The sequence below is a fragment of the Daktulosphaira vitifoliae genome, unplaced genomic scaffold (assembly GCF_025091365.1).
Source record: "Daktulosphaira vitifoliae isolate Bord-2020 unplaced genomic scaffold, ASM2509136v1 Scaffold_1, whole genome shotgun sequence".
Classification (NCBI taxonomy): Eukaryota; Metazoa; Arthropoda; class Insecta; order Hemiptera; family Phylloxeridae; genus Daktulosphaira; species Daktulosphaira vitifoliae.
In genome coordinates, this window is record NW_026099572.1 from 19,742,327 (window position 1) to 19,764,650 (window position 22,324).

General features: G+C 25.5%; 1 protein-coding gene across 4 annotated transcripts in view; it reads right to left on the bottom strand.

The window, feature by feature from the left end:
- LOC126896550 (uncharacterized) overlaps nucleotides 1-15,570 on the bottom strand; it is a 47,482-nt gene extending 31,912 nt beyond the window's left edge. For 3 of the 4 annotated variants that reach the window (XM_050669453.1, XM_050669455.1, XM_050669456.1), the window contains exons 1-2: nucleotides 14,973-15,570; nucleotides 4,967-5,012 (exon numbers count right to left, since the gene is read on the bottom strand). In XM_050669453.1, coding sequence (XP_050525410.1) covers nucleotides 4,967-5,012; nucleotides 14,973-15,221 — 295 coding nt within the window. In that variant the 5' untranslated portion in view covers nucleotides 15,222-15,570. Of the gene's footprint in view, nucleotides 1-3,933; nucleotides 4,282-4,966; nucleotides 5,013-14,972 lie in introns of those variants that run through there. The other variant, XM_050669452.1, reaches the window with a different exon arrangement.
- Between the last annotated feature and the right edge of the window lie 6,754 nt (nucleotides 15,571-22,324).

The following is a 22,324-nucleotide window of genomic DNA, read 5'->3' on the forward strand; positions in this document are numbered from 1 at the left end:
TATAGATAATGCCTGAAAAATTAAGACATAATAATTTAAAAAATATATATATAATACAATCATATTCAATATGAAAATATGGGTCTTGAATTAAAGTAACACGTATGATAAAATGATAAATGACTTTCAACTAAAGCCTAACATTCAAAAGTGCATAAAACGTCAAAAATACATATTATTATAATAATGGACGTCGTCATTACTACCATAGTATTTGTATACGCGAATAAGGGGAGTATGTCAGTGATTGATGATACCCAGCTATCCAGTCACCTCTTCTCATCCTTCTATAGTATTCCTAGTTCGATGTTTTTATAGACGCAAACTGTCTCGTCTTTCCTTATAGGCGACAATGAACTGAGGCTAAGCCGACGGGCTAACAAAAAAGTAAGCAGCAGTTTAAAAGCCAAATGCCACATTGAATCACCGTCAAAAACGATTCCTTTATATATGACACCAACGTGATGACACCCTTGGGACGTGACTGTAAGATCTATTTTAAATATAATACTTGACATGAAGTTTATTGACAGCTAACCTAAAAAACACTAAAAGTTCATGCTCAGATTTGTGATGCGTGAAAATACTTTTATGCATAAACTTATTTATTGATAGGTTTGAAAATAAATTGTTCATATAAACCACATGTACTAGTTTTTATTAATACTCGATGTTCTATAATATTTTTTGTTTTTTTTTAATTTAAAAAGAATAATTTTAATAACTTTTGAACGCTGTGTTCCTCATTAAAGTCACGCGTTTTGAGTATTTACTAACTATTTAACTTGACAAAGTTTGAAAACGAAGTTATTTTAACAGTTTGTATATGGCTCAATGTTCAAATACCAACACAAGAAAGTGTGTGAAGTAATTCCAAAAGAGGTTTCACAAAAGAAGTATTGCTTAATACCTTTTCGTTTACTCCCGGGGGAAAAAGTCACATTTTCCTATGGCTAAAGCAGTAAAGGTTTGATAAATAAATCATAGAAATAACTATTGCGAGCTACACGATGGCCAGGCGAGAGAAACGAAATTAAAATTGATCATTCGGGTAAACGCATATTGTATTAGGCCCGAAGACAATTGCTGTGTTACATTAAATATTCATGGAGGTCCAACGGTGTAATGTCTTGTCGTTCATTAAACAGATGTACAGAGCTCGATATACGAGTAAAACAAAGAAAAAATCTTCTAACGAACGCATTAAAAAAAAAGAAAAAGAATGGCTCAACTCTAACGACGAAATGGATTATATGCTAACAATGTTAAAAAGTGACCTTTTTATCGAAGTACCGCAATTCCCTCAGTTTTTACGCTCGATTTGTTTTGCGTTTGCTTACGCACTCGCTTTTTTACGCATATACATTTATGCCCATTTAAAGAGCATAATAAAATACGAGAAGGGTAAATTATGTTTTATTTGACGGAAAATAATCGTTAAATCATGATTACTGACAATTATAATAAGCGTGGAACGGATGGTTCATATGTTACACTGACCATCAACAACTACATGCTTAATGTGTAAAATTCATAGTCAATGTAAACAAAAAATTATAATTTAGCCTTTAAAAACTATTATATAGTTTTTTATTGTCATTGTAACGTGCTCTGATATAATGATAAAAATATACATGGAAAAACGATTAACTTTCATAAACATCTTGAAAAAATAAAATACTATGTCTGTATAGAATACAACACTTCATAATACTAGAATTGTTTGACGCATAAATATTGAACATTGTAATAACTCTGAAAACTCTTGAATTTATTGGATTGCGGATTAAAAAGTTTTGTACAAGTTAAAGTCATATGTAAAGTTTAAGACAGTTTGACACTATTCCATGCTGGTAGTGTATTGTGAAGTAAGAACGGTTTTTTCAAACACACAGTCACGTTATATGAATTTTTAAACATAAGCTAAGACGTTCCCTTGAATTAACTGACAAGGAAAGACACGTCTTTCATCGAATCCGTTTGTTTTTATTCATAAAAAAAAGAATATTCACATATATATATATATATATATACTGGAAGTTTTCAACTCATACAATGTAAGAGAAATTTTGATGAATAGTGATAAAAACTTTATATTTGTCTACAAATTTTCGTTTACTTTATGTCAAAATTCCATAACTTACGTGTAAAAGTAACGTGTTTATTAAAAGTATTATACTGATGAATGGGATTTTTCGGATCATTTCTTACAGTGTTTTTTATAATACAGTATTCGCTATTCTTACAATTAAGAAAAAAAATATATCAAAATTCATTTTCAAATACCATTGAACTATTATTATTTTTAAAACATTAATTCAAAATTAATACTTTGTAGAAATCTAAAAAGATAAATTTATGAACATTTTTAAATGACCCACAGACATTGCGACACATACTTATTAAAGAAAAAATTATGAAAACATTTTATTCATTTTCAATTATTAAGACGGAGTATTATATATACTGTGTAAAAATATACTTGTACGTTTTTAATTTTTTCTTGATTTAAATATAAGGAATGATTTATTAGAATAGAGAATTAATCATTTAGTTTTAACACGCTTTAAGAACAGTGATTAATTAAAAATGCGATTTTGTTTTTGACGATTTATTAATACTATAAAATGTGATGATTTCGCAGTATCTACATTATTTTTTAACCTACCTTTAGGTTACGGGATTAGAAGTAAAAAAGAACGGTTCGAATCAATTTCCCGTCACGACATAGTAAACGCGATAGTGTACGACAACAACTTGGGGTTCGGACTCGCTGGTATGAAAAATTATATTAAATCATTGGGCCAGTCGTGCAAAAATATTAGAGAACATCAAAAAGAAACATTTTGCATTTCCTCGTTTTCATCAGCTGTGTTGAACATCATCAACTATCTTGAAAACCGATTATATCCCATCGGATAATGATGAAAAAGCCATCACTAATCTACAGTGCGTGTTGAAATAAAAGCCACGTTAGCCTAAAAGTACATTTTGACGATAAAGCGGGTAATGTATGATGTACGAAATATCTATTTTATACTTTTTAGTTGACAATGAAAAATATGTCAGCCAAGTGACGGTGCTAAAGGAAATATTAATACATACTGTTACATCAATATAATTTGCTTACAATACCAAAATAATCTTTATTTTTTAAGTAAAATAATACCAAATACATTCAAACGATTTGAAAACTTGACTTTTCTAATGCTATTTATTGGATATAAGTCACTATAATTCGCCTAAAGGGATTAATCAAAGTGATTATAAAAACGCTTACTAAAATAGCCTACACATTTGAATACTTAATTCTATCATTTTTATTCTACTGTTACTAAGTATTGCGGGCACTGTATAATTGTGATACACGTTGTAAAATAAATGTGCAGAGGGAAGGAAGTGGACTATTTGAAAAATGACTCCTCTCTAAAAAACATCATTGGTGGTGGTATATTTGTTAATTTAAATAATACGAGAGACGCTTGTCGCATGCGAAATACACGCGCATTGTTGTATTTATGCAAATTCCAGTACAGATTTACCCCAACCACTCTATACAACCCTCTGTGTATGTTATTATTGCTAAGACCGCTTTTGTAAAAACTAATACATAATATATATGTACATCAGAATGATGCTCGTTGAATTGTAATGTTCCCAATGAAAAAATGTATTTTTTATATAAACGTTAATTTATTGGTTTTGAGCATTGACAATAAAATATTTATCTCAGCTAAAATATAAAAACTACAAATTGTATATTTGATTAAACAATAATTTTGGTTGTCGTGTTTTTTATTGGTAATTTCATTTTATCTTGATATATTAGATTTCACAATTTATGAAACAAAGCTAAAAATTATCAATAAAAAAGTAAAAATTCTTAATTTCTATTATTATTTATAATAATGAAAATCAATGTCCTCTGTGATTTACTTGTACAAATGAGAGTTTTTCTATTTTAAAACTATTGTTTCAATTTATGGTTCAATAAAACCTTAAACTGGCTATTTATTTTTACCATAAAAAGTCCTTTACTAATGTTTAGTTTGCAGTTGGCAATTTCTTTTACCGTCAAGTTTCAAGTAAATAATGATGCAAGTATTAACGATTTCAGAAACCGAAGGGCGAAAAAAATACAATACAATTTCGAAACAACGAGTATTTCCCAGTTGTTTTCCTTTCAAAAACCGTATTCTTCCCTTTTTGGCTGCATCTCATCGATATAAGACGACAATTTATTCCCTTCAAAAGTCCCAACCGAATAGAACACTTCTTCATCTTGAAAACAAAAGTTCTCGATGTATTAAAAAAATATTATATTTGACACACAAGTGTGTGTTTGAAATTTGTAGTAATTTCATTAATATTTTAACACTGTTGAAAATACTATATTTTTAATTAAATGAAAGTATAGCTATTTTTTTAGTTTTTTAAATTTTATATTTAGTTCAACGTTGGCGCATATTTATTATTAATTATTCATGAAGGACATTTTCAATTCATAATTTTAAACAATAATTGATTAACTGGTTACTATAAAAAAAACGTTTTATCAAGACGAAAACTTGTTAACGTATTTAATAATATAAAATAAAATGAATTGTTTTCTTTAATGTCGTCATTTCAAAAAATAATCCATAAAGTCTTTTTTGAGTATTTAAGTGGTTAACCTTCTCTACAGGGTCAAACAGTCTTATAAAAGGTTAATATTTAATGTTTTATGTGTGCCCTATAAATTATAAATACCAAAATTATGTTGGAAAAACCTCACATTTCAATATAATAACGATATGAAATATATAAATTTATAAACTTCTATTAACTTCGAATACATTTTAATTAAAGTAAAATATTTAAAATATTTTTTATAAAGCAAAATTAAGTTTCTAGCTTAAAGTAAAAAACAGCAGACTTTTTTTTATTTTGAAACTTTATTTTTCTTAATTATAACTTTTGTACTCACCTGCAGCTGGTGATAATTTTGTTATAACAGCCCATCTATGTCTCCACTGAAAAAAAACAAATCACAAATTATTATTAAAATTAATATTTATTTTGTAAATCATAAAAATATATTAACTATTTTCAAATAAATTGTACATTTATACTACAAAATTCGAAAACACGAAAATTTTGTTTAAAAAACTAAATTTCTTACATAAATAAAATAATTATACTTTTGTCGTAAAAAATCAATTAATTTATCTATTAAAAAAACTTTATCTAATAGTTGTTAGTAATTCCGTTGATTATTAATTTAAGGATAATGTAAATTATGTATTTTTAAGTTCAAATAATGAATATGTTTAAAAATAATTTGATATTGGAAAGCAATAACCGATTAACTTTTTATAATAAAATGTATCAAATCGATACCTGAAAATTAATATAAGAAATATTTACTAATTATATTTTATAATCAAATTCTTTTGAAATTTTACAGCACATATTTTTTCGTGAACAATTTTAATGGATTATTAATTTTTTGATTAACCTAAGACATAAAAGTATAGTCTTTAATCACGCTGTACTTTTGCACAAATGAATTTTCCAGGATTATGGTGTTATCAAACACGTACAATCGTGTCAGAATTTTATAATTAACTGTCAATCTACTAGACTCGACGTTCATTTTGTCTTCAACTTTTACAAAGCTAAATGTTAAAAGGAGTTATATTATTCGTGTATTATTATCGCGAGCAAATATCTCAAAAATAAATGATAATAACACAGCAAACAGTTCTTTTGTAAAGTCAACGCCGACAATGAAATATGTGGCATTTACAGTGGAAGGTTTAATGTTAGAAATAGTGATGTCAAAAATTGTAACGTTTGTAACGTTTGAAGCAAGTCGCAGTTAAATAACAAGTAAAAACAGTGTCTAAGAGTAAAGATGCTGAGCGAAATGTCAAAATAATGAATAAATGAAAAAAGAATTGAATTAAGGACCGCATTGAAAATTATTAGTTTCTGTTTTCTTTACCTAACTATCGAAGAATTGATACTTACCAAAAAAATTACTTTAAAACCAATCACAGCTTAACAATCGGTAACCATATAATATCTACTACAATAGGCGGGATGGTCGTTATAGGAAAATTATCAAGTCTGAGTTGATGAATACAATACAATTTCAACATCAAACATAATATTAATTATAGTAAATTTTAATACTTAAAGTTCACAAAAGTTTATGTTAGTAATAATTTTAAGTACAATACTTAACATGGACAGACTGACATTAAGTTTAGACGTTTAAGTCTTAAATTAACGTGTCTTATTCTGCAGATCTTAACTATAGTTCTTTTGGTCCCTGCAAATCTATGTTATCGAATAATTATAGAATAAAATTGGTAACCGCAACCACAATATAGTAAAATCAAAGTGATGTGAAAATAAATCTTAACTTCATAAATGATAAAAGTAAATTGAAGAAAATACTACAGGTTCCTTCTTATAAAACAAAATATCCATTCGAATGAGTAATTTTAATACAACGGAGAAAAATGTTCCAAAGTCATTGATATGTGGATGCTTCTTATTAGTGCAGGCGGTGATGCATTTATAATGTAACGTTTGGGTAATATGCTGATTTTTTGTCATTAATTTTATTAACCTGTTGTGTATTACATTTACAATTTATTTTAAATGTTAACATTAAAATACGAGAGTACATTATAAAACTTACATTTAATAGCAAGTTTGCGTAATTCATCGAAAACGGAATTCAACTATTTTTCATGTTTCTCAAAAATTATTTCTTGTATAATTAGATCATCGAGGTAGATAAAACCATAGGGTCTCTTCGAACCCATTGAAACGTTTTTCATGAGCTTAGTAAAGATTGCTGGCGCCGATATTATACCAAAGTTTAATCGTAAAGCTTCAAAATATCCTATTTCGGTAATAAAGGTTATTTTTACAGAATCATTCAGATTATTTTTAATTTGTATGTAACTAGAAAAGTATTTATAGTTTTCTCTTTATTAAGTACCATAATTAATGGTACTTCCAAGGTTAATTTCTGGGATAGGCAATTACATTTTTTAGATATTCGTTTTGTTTTTTTTATTTTTCTATGAATAATTATTCATTTACTAGATTATAATATAGTATGTATAATAGGCGCAAAAAATGTTTTGAGTACGGGAGTGTTTGAATTCGAAAGACCAAAAAAAATTATTTGGTAATGTACCAGGTAAGGTAAGGTAAAGTAGCTGTCTAAATTTGAGATTTTTAATCAACCTTAAAAGGTCGCTCAAGAACATTTTTCTCTCCATTTAAATATCATAGAAAACTGGGATTTTTGTATAAAACCACTAATTTTTAAAAAAATATATATTTGTTTAAATTATTTTTGCACATTCTAAAAGCTAAAATTGTTTGCAATAAAATATTTTGTTTTTCTTCATCATTAAAATAAAACAATTCTAAACGCGAAAAAGTTTACTAAACTATCTGTTTTTAATCTTGTTAAATTAGCGGTGTATAATTTGGATGTGATTATACTTGTTGATGATATTTCTAATGACTATTATGTCACGTCGGTCAATTAAAGTTCCGGTACACTTTCTGCAATATAATTATCATTGACTACGCTAGCAAATATATCATTATTATTATATACGCAATAACCTAATACTAAAATATTTGCGATTTCGTGTTAGCCTTTAACCACTTCTTAGTTATTATCAGTTGTTACAAAATAAATATATTTAGAACACACATGTATAGTGGCAAAAGTTTGTTTTTTGGTAATATAAAACGATTTTTTTGAGCTATTCCACTTCCTTAAAAACGATTTTCCTATAATTCTGTCCTTAAGAAATCGGAAGTCATTATTTACTGCTTTTATTTGGATTTTGAAAGTACAATTTTTAATATTAAGCGTTACGTGAGTATTTCCTAAGGTGTTTACTTTTTGGAGTTTATGCCATTTAATAAATGCGTACCTACGCTTCGCATCAAATTTTACATTACTGTTTAATCAATTCAGTTAAATTAGATTAACCACTGTCAATAAAACATCATGCATTGGTTTTAATTGCAGAGAAATACATACAATATAATCATTCTCTATTCTTACTTTTAATGCTTAATTTTTGGAGCTATTTGACCATTTTTACATAATATTGATCTGCTAGTTTATTAGTACGTTAGTTGTCATTCAATCATAATTGGTTCTTTTATGGAGTTTGGCCATTTTGACTTTTAAAATAGTGCGCATATGGTTAATATGAGCTCTTTATAAAAATATCTAATGCTTAAGTTTACATAATAATAATATATTATCTTATTAATAATTGGTTTTGCTGTTTACTATTTTAACCATAACATTAGGAAGTTTGTGTTAGGTTTTTTATATTATTGAAATATAATCTACTAAGCACTCCCACTCAATTTGTTTGATTGTATTTAACACGATTTGTAATTATGCAATGGAATATATTTCATGAAAAAAATAAGGTTTTTTCACGTACTAATCATTAATATCAGTCTTGTAATAACTGAAATTTTATATGGACGTAAAAATCGCACATTAACACAAAACCAACAGATTCTGAGCTTTGATAAAGAATTTAAATATTAACTATGTATCTATAGTACAGTATTCTATACAATCACGTACATTTTCAATTAATTCACTTGAAATCACTTTTAATATAAACGATTTATTTGTAGCTATAACATTTTCGTATATAAAATTGCATTAATTTTCGTAAGATTAGATTTAGCTTAAATTTTTTCCATAAAATTTGAGTATCAATTTGATAATTTTGTTCAGAGATATAAGACTGCGTAACAACCATTTGTTTACAAGTATATCAATAATAAATTTCATATAAAATGATAATATGTCGATACGAGTTATTTATTTAAAATAGATTCTCCTGATACCAATAATCAAATATTTTGTAGCTTGATTAATTAGTGCTGTATTTGTAATGGAGTCTATGTTAAAAATTGCGTTTAATATCTCAATGAAAATTTAATATAACATTTTTTTTACGATGGAGAAATATTTTTTTAAATTCAAAATCAATTTTGTACTATCTACGTTCAATAAAATTCATTTCAAACAAAAAGAAACAATGTTGTAAGCACAAATATTTGTATCGTCATTATAGATTTAATATGATACAACCTTTTTTAAATCGTAGTAAGGAGACAAATCGAATTTAATAAAGTATTATTCTTTCAATATTAAATCTTGATACACGCATAGTTGTTCTCTAAGGTATTGTAGAAAATGTAGTAATATATCAATATTTTTGTCCAAACGCACACAAATATAAATATAATGATTCGTTTTACTTGGATATAAATACTATGTAGTAATAAAAAATAAAAAATATATAATATAAAATGTTTAGTATAAGCTTAAAAATAAATTCAACCGACATATTTATAAAAATTCGATACAATTCTTAATTGTTTTTATTTCATTATTTCGGAATTATTTTCTTTCAATATATAAAGATAAAAGTTGAAATAATATTATCGATTTGATTGAAAAAAAAAAAGACAATGAGACAATTAGTTTTTTCGTAGTCTGAACGTAGATAAAAATATAATAAGAATTGATCAGTTGAAGCAAATATTTTTTTTTATTTTAAATAGAAATTAAAACTTTTAAATATATAAATACATTTTATTACATGCATCCAAAAGCTGATGAATTACAATACTGATTTTTTATAATTTGTAAAGAGAAATATGATTTCTATTAAGTAGCAAAAAAATACATTTCAATTATATGGATAATATTTGTTTTTTACTTCAAAAGTTTCGATTAACAAAAAGCTTCATTTAATTTTTTAATTTGTTTTTCCTGTTCTGAGGAATTTGTAAAATTAAAATATTAGTTACAAAATAAGTAATAAAAAATTTAATTAATTTATGTAGGTAAATAATACATTTTATAAATTATTTATACAGAGTGGAACATATCTAACTGACAATTCATATTACTAATAACTAGGTAACATTTTTTACTTAGTTTTTTAATCAAGTTTTATCTTATTTTAATTCGGTCGTTTCGTTTCTATAGCATTGTGAAGTTTGTTAAATTTTGAATTTTTTTATGATTTGTCTATGGTATCAAATACGGATTTAAATACTATTTATAATATTATTTATTAGCGACAGTGCATGATTTTTTTCCCATGAAAATAATTAACATTTGAATAAGTTTCTGTAATTGATATAAAAAAACAAGTAGTAGTAAAATTAAGTTTATCCAAAAAAATATAAAAACGCTACTTAAGACATGTTGAGTTATAAATTAATAAGTTCATGTTTTATAAATCTAATCGTGAATAATAATAAAGAAGTGCATTTATTATCAAATTTCCTAACAAGAAAAATTCAAGATAATCATTTCTGTAAAATGCTTGTTCAAACGTTAGTAATTTTAATAATAAGTAATCCCCTAATGTCGCCAGTAAATAACATAATAAGATAGTGTTTACTTCTGTGTTTTACAAAATATGAACTAACACTTGATATGCGCACAATGGACCAACAGGTCTGAGTGCATGGGCATTATGTCCACCTCAATAATAACTAACTAAACACTTGATATCATAGAAAAATTGTAAAAAAATTCAAAATGCTATAAAAACGTAGCGACTGAATTAAAATAAATTTCATAAAATAAAAGTTTTTAGTGTCATAATTTTTCTTTAAAACGTAATATTTACAAAAATGTTTATAAAAATATATTTTGTGGTGTCTTTTGTAATTGCAAAAAATAACATTAAGCATATTTTAATATAGTCCTATAATGTAAAAATTGATTAAAAAACAGTATATTTTACGTAGATTTAAGTTATATGAATTGCCAGTTAGATCTGTTCTACTTTGTATATATAAAACAATTAATGTTTTTAATGTTTCAACGAAGGTTTGATAAAATAATTTGGTTTATCTATTTTACAATTTATAACATGATTAGCATAATAATACAAACGGTTAATTAGAATTAAGGTAAGCAAATGAATACTAGATTGTATTAGTTTAATAGTCATTTGTTTTTGAATTTCTATATGGCAAACGCACAAAATCAAGTTATTTTACTTGGCGCAAACCAGTACTAGGAAACGAGATAACTTTTTGGGGTTCAATAGGAGTTTCGGTTTTCCAACTTATTGATATTTTAGATCAGTTTTCAGTACGGTTATTAAATAGATTTTAAAGATAAAAATTTAAAGTAATAAATATTTTCATATTTTTTTTTATAAAAATTGATTACTTTAGTAAGTTATGCAGTTAAAAGACATTAATCAAATGCCATATGTAAAAATATTTATTGAACTTTTTAGTTTCGATGCAAAGCTGAGAAGATATTGTGTTTACCATGAGAAGCGTCTTGTTTTTTGTTTACCCATAAAAATTCTTAGTTCTCAGTAGACTAATTTTGCTAAATATTGCGTTAATAGAACCCGAATTTGATTCAGTTTAAGATAAAACATTCAAAACTTGAAAAAAAATCACTCAATTTTAGTTATACAAAAAAAAGTATCTCAAAATTCGTCAAATTTCCTACATAACTCATTAGTATGTCTTTGACTTATTTGATTTCATTTTTAGAAATAATATGCAACATAACATTATGTTTTTAGATTATTGGTTTTTAAAAACAAATCTATATTTTATGCAAGTATCTTTCAAACTTCCAAAAAAAATTTTAGTCATAACATGATCTTTGACAAAAAAAAACATCAAAATATGTTGTATTTTCAAAGAAAAATTACTCATTAAATTTTCGAGTTTTGATAATTAAACTCAAAAAAATATATTATTGCCTTTCAATTTAATTTTAACTAAACATCATCTCAAAAATATTAACTGATTTTAAAATAATACCAATAAGTAATTAAAAATTATGCAAGAATTTCGTTTTTAGTTAAGGTTACGGGTTATAAAGTTTTTTTAGGTTTCAGTTTTAGATTTAAAAATATTTCTGTTTCAAAACCGGTTTTTTATATTCAATTCCTAGCCCTAACATAAATAGTTCTTTATAGTATTTTATATTTAAACAAAATTGTTAAATAAAACAAGTAACTAGCCTTTTATGAAGCATTATTTTAGTTCTTTCAGCTATTAATCAACAACAAAATTGATTAACAAACTAATTAAATGTACATATCTTAAATTTTTGTTTTTGCACTCTTTAGTGAAATACTGTGAATAGTTCTTTTGTAACATCTTTTTTACAGATATTCTTGGATAAAAATATATATTTAATAATATGATTCTAATAAATGATTAAACTTCTTATTTTTAAATAATTTTACTTTCGATTAATAATTAATTAGTATTACACTTTGGTACTAAAAAATTTCACTAACTGCATGATGCATACTTTTTTCCCCTAAGAATAAGTGATCTTGGCGCCATCATCTTAGTGCGATATAAATATATACAGTAAAACACAGATTTACAATGTTTATAATACACTTCCTCTTCTAAAACTGATGACTAATGTCTATACGACCATTATACGCTAGTAACCACTGTCTTGAATAAATGAAAGTTTATATTTTGTCTGACAATAAAGTTATAATATCCATCGTACCGATAAAAAAATACGGACTAAACTACTGTAGATCGCATACATAAATAAAATTACACCATTAACATGCAAAATGATTTGTTTTTTATTTTAATACGAGTTATGAATATGCAGTATAAATTATTACAAACAATACGTTTTGCAAAAATAACAATTTAAACAAAATATGTACATGTATTATATGAAATAATAAGAAGAAATTGCATAAACTTGAAAAAATCATTGTTTCATAGTTTCAAATGAAGAACTATTTCTTGTATGCTATGTCCCATACTTAATAAAATTTTAAATAAGTGTCTTAAAAAAAAAAATTTTTGAAAAAAGATTTTTAAAAAAATGTTTTCGAAAATTGGTAAGCCTTTTTATAATAGTAGGACTTTATCGTAGAATTTCAAAGTATAACCTTATGAATTTCCATCTTAACTTATAATTTATCATAGAAAAGTTAAAATAATATTCATAAAATAATAATTACTGTTAGTTTTTAGTAAAATTGAGTAACCAATTAATGTTTTTTTTTAATTTGAATATTTAAATGTTCTGCAATCTAAACGACTAGATTACGCTATGTAACCTATTTAATCCAGAACCGCGATACAACAAATTAAATGTAATTACTACAAAAATCGAATTACATTTATACTTTTTAAATAAAATTGACCTCATCCCTGGAAGTATAGAAAATAACTGTTGTGCACGCAGTTTCCTGAAATTATTTGTACTCAAACGCGTAAACTGAAATTCGTTGATGTGTCAACCAATTATAATAAACAGTATACCGTACGCTCTTACCCTTTATTTACATTTTATTCCTCAATTTTACTGAACGAATCATTTTGTGTGTACACCAAAATCGACAATAAACTAATTCTCTATGGCTAATTTATTTAGTTCACATACTATAAAAGGAAATAAAAACGGTTTGATAAAAATTTTATTGTTATTATCATAAAAAAAAACAAAATTAAACAGTCATTGTAATCAAAATTAATACTGAATATATGAATTTCACTGTGCACTATTGTCATCGTATTAATATTTAGTATTACAATCACATTGATTTAATTTAAAGACTAATTGATGAACGGCTTACATGGATTGAAATAAGCTACATAAATTATAGTAACTTACACTTATCATTTTCACAATTTTTTCAAAAAGTTATAGTTTATTAATTTTGTTGATGGATTACTAAAGAAATTCAGACAAAAACTTTGGAAATTAAATTATGCATATACTAATACGTATATAAAAATATAATATTTTTAACACTTTCCCAACTTGGATTAAGAAGAAAGATAGAAGATCAGATATACAAGAAATCTTGGATATTCGACAAAAAAGTTAAGATTCGAAAACTTGAAAATATTGCAATCCAATTCTGAATATTTATTATATAAGTCCAATTAGCTCATAATCCAATCTCGACGGAAACAGAGATTCGCTAAAAAGAACCCGTTAATATTAAATGTTTAATTAATTATCTGCTATAATAGATTAACTATATAACATTTGTACAAAAGTTTTTTACTAACCGACGCTTTTTTCAAGATAACTATTAGTTCTGTAAAGTTTTGTAGGAAACCCTAAATACACATCGATTTATCAATACTTAAACAAGTAGTAAACAAGTCGTGTAAAATTAAAAAGTTTAATAAGAAAAGTAAACAGAACTTCGATTTTGTTTAAAAAAATTAATATTCTTAGTAATTTCTAACAAAATTTTGAAAATAAAAAACAAAATGTCTATTACAATGATAACTGTTTGAAATGTAATAAAATACATTTTAATTTTTCAGACATTTTACATGCATATTTAATTTTTTATTAAAACAATTTTAATTTAATAAAAAACAATTTAGTTGATAATATTAAAATTAATAACCCTAGAGAAATAGATAAAATAAAATAAGCCATAAATGAAATAATTATAGAACCTCGATGGTTAATATTTCATTGTATAAATACTGCTTAATACAGACAGATATGGAAGAATATTAAGAAACTTTCTGCGCTATAAGCAAACAAAATGTTATATTAAGCTCTTAGTTATACTGATGAAGTTCGCACGCTATTCTAATAATAATACCATCTTATTTGATACATGTCGGTACTATTAAAATTTTGTATACGGATATCTACAAAGGAACTTTAAAAAATAATTAATTAATGAGTGACTTATTGTTAGATAAAGAAAAATAGAAGTGCGGCAAATGACGTTTTTAATATTATTAGTTATTACTACTAAATAAAATTAGTTAACTATTATTATAGTTAATTTATTTATAAATGAGTGTTTTTCAAACTACACATTTTCACTATATTAACTATAATTTTTTTAAGTATAACTAAATAATGTCTTCTCAATATTTTTCGATCGAAAAATACTAACTTTTTTGTTGTCTCTAAACTTAAGCCATCCGTTTATGATTGCCTGATCAACAGAACCCGGCACTTCTGCTGCCAAGTAGATCGTGTCCGCAGAGGAATCTTCTCCTTCAGATTCGGTAGCAGAAGAATAATCCGCACCACTACAATAAGAACGAGCAGGTGAACCCAAAACGCGACGGTCATATAACTTAAAACTTCGAGCTGGCGACCCAAAACTCCTCGCCGGAGAATTATGACTGCTATCAGTCATTTTATCAATATCTCTATAATATAAAAAAATGAAAAAATCCACGCACAAGTAAACCGCTTTTAACGAACATACACTAGATATAAATATAAACTAAGAAAATTACGAATAACCATAAGATTGATATGCACAGGTCAATCTAATCACTACCTAATAAAACTTCGTAAAATATAATACGTATCACTATTTAGTACGACTACTACACACTATCGGATCGGACGTACGTGGCGATCAGTGACACGCACTGAAATGCCGTGATCGCACCCGATCCCTTTTTCGCGAAACAATATCATAACCTTATCCCAAGTAAAAAGCGCTCCTCGTGGACAAGTAAGTCGCGAAATGCGGTTAAAAATAATATCACTCTCATACATACCAGAGTGAGCTTGAGGACAGCAGCCCTCGAGAGCAATCACAAACGATGCTAATCCATTAATTAATAGCTACCGTTAAAGGCAAAATCTGGTTATTTATCAAAATACACTCATTGCTTCATCCCCGAAGTGGTCTGACGATGACTATGATGCGTTCAATCTAGGGGTTGTTAGTCGATGCCGAGATAGCCCGCAATCGCGTCTTGATATATTATTTTATTTTACTCTTCAACCACAGTTTATGGTCAACACTGTCGGAGCGCTTAAAAACCCATCGATCGCACGGACCACGTCCCCAAAGAGCGAAACCGTTTTGGTACAAAGAGAATTTTTCCAAGCGAAATCAGTAAGCCTCGAATGTCAACATGTTATCAGATTTTTAACGTGATGAATTACAACCCTAAAACAAAACCGTATGTTAAGCTAAAAACTCACTTGTACTTTTTGCTACTCGACAAACATTATTTCATAAAACATGGCAATTTCAGAATAATATTCAGTCAATACGTTATGTAAATAGATAATATAAATATTGTTTGTGTTTACTAAAACAGATCAAACAATATAAAAATTTCATCCCAATTAGAAAAAACTAAAATCTGTTATAATGTAGACATTTTTAACATGGGAATAAAGTATTATCATATTAAACATTGGGACACATACTTATATATGTATAACATGTACTATCCTTAGATATCTAAAGATAGTCTAAATGCTACCTTTTTTTTAATAAAATGATAATTGAATATAGGAATTTAAAAATATAGCAATAACGTACACTAAATAGAAAAGCTCAGCATTAACTTAACGTCCACATACCGTTGAAAATTATGTATACATATATTTACTTCTAGCCTATTATTGATATAGAGATCACTTGTTTACTGGATGTAGTATATACACACATTTATTTCAATAATACTATTTATACTTGTATTGTAGTGTAACAAGATAGAATTTTCCGTACCAAAAATTAAGTTGAAAACTCCGTTTATTATTTTCACCTCATTTTATGAGTCAATCGACAAAATGCAGGTACGCACACTTTTAAATCAGTTTGCACATTTTTATTTCAATATAAAACCTATTTAAGTCACCGCATATGATGTTTAATTTTTTACGATGCTATAAAATATCAACTTAAAAAATAATTTATGAGAAAATTATTTTGAAAAATATATAAATTAGTTTAAAAGATAGATGCTGTGTGCATGCATTAATGCCAATATGATTTTTAACACGAATAGGAAATAGGTATTTTATTTGTAATTTTTATGAATTTATTGAAAACATATTGAAAATTATTGTAAAATAACAGGTTAATATACTTATCACTACCATAACATGGCATATTTATGCGTTATATTCATAAAAGGACAAATCCTTTTCAAACAAAAATAATTTAAATAAACATTTAAGAGAAACATTCAACAAACACACACTGTTTAGTTATATTATAATACAAAAAATTCTATCATAAATTGATTAATAGTCACTTTTAAAAACCGTTCTTTCTCGTTTTGCTGTCTCAGTCACGGATGGTTTATTATCAATTATGATTATCAATAGATATACTTTCTGTATTGTCAGTTAGTGTATTTATAAACTCATAACAATGTGCCTTACTACAATTGATAATAATAATGCTGTGTACCTACTAATATCGATGTTATAAAAATCCAATTAGCTACCTGTATTTACAATCCCATGTGTATTATACATGTATATTAACTCAAAATTTTGAAACTTTAAATGTTTATATCTAATAAGCTAATAAAGTTATATTAAAAATTCAAATGCCATTTACTATTAAATTAAAAATATGTGTTACCATTTAAAAAAACAAAGTTGACTCCCCTCCAAGGCATAAGGGATGAACTTAAAAATTATTACATAGTTAAAAATTCAAGAATAATGTGTAACTAAAAATAATAATAAAAAAAAAATGTTTAAATTATTATTATTCTGCAAGTAATTGAGTGGGTTATGATAAAAAAATCACCCTGTATAGTATTTCATTTGTTGTTGACCAATCAAGGTTTGTTCCGCACTAAAATTAGGTCAGCCAAAGGTTTTGGGTTTTGGATGTCTAAGTCCGACATGCCTAAAAGCACCTAAAAGTCACGTTTTACTGATTGTAACATATTCTATTATAATAAAAGTCAACAAAGTATATGATAAGTAAAGTGGTTTTTGTTTCAATGTAAGTATCGTAAATTATAGAACTATATTTTTAAAATTTTATTACTTCAAATTATCATTTTCAAAAGCAAACAACCAAAAGAAAATATTTTTTTTGAAATTACTTCAAGAATGTTTCTTTGTTTTGACATCTTAGTTTAAAAATCTGATGTTTTACTTGCTCAAAACAAGGGCATTTAATATAACAACTTTTCTATGCCCATTAAAATTTTTTAACTTAACTTTTGAAAAATTTACAGGAATCCTGTGTCCTAGTAATGTATATTCACTTAAATTTTATGTATACTACATATGAAATAAATTTCCCTTCAAGTTACATTCAATGTGAAAATGATTCCCAAAGTTAAGCAAAAATACTTATTTCAAAAGAAAAATTGTGGTTTTAGAATCGACGTGAAGCTGAAAAGTTATTAATTATATTATGATATGTTTATTTATTTATTTTTTTTGTCTGTTACCACTTTTTCTCAAATCTCATCGGACCGATTTTTGTCAACGATACGTCAAAAGATCACAAATCGTATCTATTCGAAGACATTACCCTCAAAAATGAAAAATTTTGCCCTCGTTCTCCATAAATGGCGAAAATCCCCCAAAAAATTACGATTTTTAAAATCGGCAAATTTCGACATATTTTTCTGAAAAAGTGCCATGACTTATAGAAAAATTAACGAATTGAAATAATTATTTTTATATTGAAATCTAAGATATAGTTCTAGCAAATTTACAATTTCATATTTTTTTTTCAACTTTAAATTACTATAACTTTTTGAAAAATGTATGGATCAATACAATTTTTTTTTTCATAAAGTATTTATATTTACTTATTTCATTTGACATACTTTTTTTAAAATTAAACTATTTTCCTTTATACGGGGGTGATTTAAATATTTACAAATACGAGTAAAATGTAGAACATTTACAACTTAATTTTTGAAAATGTTCCAGCTTTAAATATATGTCAAATTAATACTACAAGATAAAAAAAAAAAATTGTCTTAACACCTTTTCTTCTATGGGAAAATGGCCATCATATTTAACAAAAAATGTAATTTTCGTTTAAAAAATCAATGTTATTTCAATACTTAAAGCTGCCATAATTTATTGGAAAATGAACAAATAAAATATTTTTTTTTATATTGAAACCTTATATATTTTCTTTTTAATTTACATCATTTTTTTGATAATGTAACAATCTAAAATCAAACTGTTCATAGAAAGGGATTCAAAATAACAACTTTTTTTATATAACTCAACTAAAAAATATTCCGGGAATACTGCGTCCTTTAAACATTTGTCAAATTAAAGCTTATGTTACGTCTAATATGTGAAAAAAAAAGAAATTTGTCCCAACGACTTGTCTTCTACATGCAAATGGCTGACGTAGTTAAAAAAATGCTATTTTTGTGTTAAAATTTTCGATTTTTGATTTTAAATTTTCAACTTTAAATTGCTATTAATTTTTGAAAAATATATATATATATATCAATACAAATTTTTCTTTCTAAATACATTATTTATACCTCTCAAATATAAAAACCCTACCAATTTCATAAAATTATACACAATCTACAGATTTGCATCGAAGTTTTTCTTATGATAGTGATATTTTGTACTAAGATACGTGTACTTAATAAGACCTCTGAAGCTAGCGCGTTGACAAACAAAACGGTAGGTATTAATATAAAAAAAGTACACTCTATTAAAAGTTTTATTACAATTATATTTATAGCATTAGAAAATTTCATACGTATTAACAATATTTAAATTAAAAATGTTAAATATTTCGATTTTTTTTATAGTATTCACTTGTTATGCTCTGAAATAAATACATCATATCAACGTACTTATAATAGTATAGATTTCTTTTAGTGCACTAATAAAAAAAAACTGTTATATTATTTAAAGCCAATAACGAAGTTTTACAAGTTATGTCTAAAAGACTCTATTGAATAAGTTAATGAAAAAAATTTAAATATCGTCCCATAATTATTTGAAATAAATACAGATAATTAAGGCGATAAAAAATGTTTGACTTTTAAAAAATTCATATTATCTCACTAAATTAAATCTACTTACCTATTTTTTTTTCTTTTTAGTTTTATTGTTTTGAGGTTATTGTGAACCTTCATATCATAAAAAAATAATATTTAATAAATATTTAAAAATGGTCCATAAAATATTTTTTTGATTTTAATGAATAACTAAATATAATCTTGTTTAAATGTTTTGAGAGACAATGAAGTTATTCTATATTTGCTAATATATTTTAAAAATATTATCACTCGTATTTCAAATTAATGACACAAACACTATATCGTAAGAAACTAATTAAGAAATTTAAACCCAATATACAATTAAAAATTTAAATAAAATTAAATAATTTATCATTAATTTCACTTACCTTTATTAGAAATGTAATTTTCACGAAAAGTTGATTGTCCTTTTGAAATAAAAATATATAGATAAAATAATTAATTAATTTATACATTAATAATTAACTTCAATAATGACAAATGAAATCAATGAATTTACACAATTCATCAGTAGTGTACACAGGATAAAATCATGGTTGTAACTCTCCATTGGTTGTGTTATACAATATAATTACAAAAATGTATCCATACTTTGATGAAGTATTAATATTTTTACTTTTTAAAATGGTTTACAATATCAAATTGTCACTTAGTTTCGTTATATATAGCACAAAAATCTACATTTCGCCATTTTAATCAATCAATAATACAATTAATGTTTATTAATTTTAGTTACTATTTGACTGTAATATCAAACAGTCATAAAAGTATATAATAAATATTAGAACATCTATCTATTTTGATAAAACAAGGATATTATTTCTCAAAAAATATATGATAACCCATTCACACAATAAATGTTGTGTGAATGGTTATTAAATAGTTATTACTAGTGGTGTATTCAGAGTGAACTAAAATAGCTAAGTCTCTCCTTTGGCCAGGCTAAACCAACTTTTTAGCTAAGAAATCACCTAAAAAAGGCCACCTAAAATTTAATTTTGGTATTAGTCTCTCCCACATTGAAAACGTCTGGGTACTCCACTGGTTATGATCATGTTTTTAATACCATAGGTATAGCTATTTTATTACAGCCTGAAGTATCATAATACCCTCACTTTACTTCTTTTTAATTTTTTAATAATTAATGCTATATGATTTTTATTAGAAATTTTTGATCAAATAAATTTAAATTATTCAATTTCGTATTTTTTAATTAATTTAATTAAAAATCCAGCATAGTTGTTACTAGTGTAGATGATATTTAACAGTGGTTAACATCATTATCACTATAAAACGTTTCGTACGAATCAGTTAAATTTCACAATAATTTTTATACTGTATTTTTACAATTTGGAAATTTCGCATTAAACTTAATGTAATACTTCTTTATTTTTTGAAAATTACGCACTATATATAACTAATTAGTACATATCAGTGATTACATATGAGTACGGTAGAGATAAAATAAAAATGTTGATACAGTGCATTATAGTTTATTATTGTCAAATTAAATTATGTGAACTACTAATTAAAAATAAGTCTTAGGAATACTACAATTAAAGTAATACGTATTATCAATATTTATAGAAATTTTAACTTCTACTATTAACTTCAATATATACTTACCAGGCGCTATTTTACGTGACGTAGAATGTATTTGTACTACTGGATCTAATATTAAGTATTGAAATATAATTAAGTGAAACTACATTACTTAAAAAACTTAAAGTACAATATTTGAAGGCCCTAAAACCTAAATCAGCATTATTTTTCATTTATTTAGATATATTCATCAAATAATATGGAAACAATTTAAGTATTTTTATACGATCACAACTAAAAGTTGAAATACATTTTTGAAATTATTTTTAAACAGCCATAGTAGCCGTTATTTGATGATTATAAAAAATTTTAAATAAAAACTAGAAGTAAGACGTGGCTACGAGGATCCCTTCGCATTGGCACAACCATGAAATTTTTCACATAATTCCTCAAAACTACTACAAATAAATAAAATGAGTAAAACAATTTCCCACTCAATATATTAAGAAACAACGCGATATAATTCAAAAGAAGCTACATTATTATTATCACTCTGAGGCAAAGGGGGTTTACAAAATGTCATTGCACTTATCATTCTCTGAAGTATGATTCTTTTAAAACTTATCACTTAAATTTTTTTTAAATAATAATTCTTTTTTATATTGTTTTTATGACCATTATAAAGTATAGAGGTATCTCAACTTATCTGTTATTTTTTACATCCCTTACACCTGATAAGGGCACCTTTATTTTATTTTCAGATAGCAACATACATAATTGAATAGCTCACAGAATGTTAAATGTTGTAGTTGAAAAAATAACTTGTCGATAACAACTTTTGAACCAGTATTTCAAAAGTTATAACATTTTTAAATGTAGACTGAATTAGACAATTATGGGTTATATTATCTTTATCATTATGAATCACTCTACCGCACTACTTCTCCCA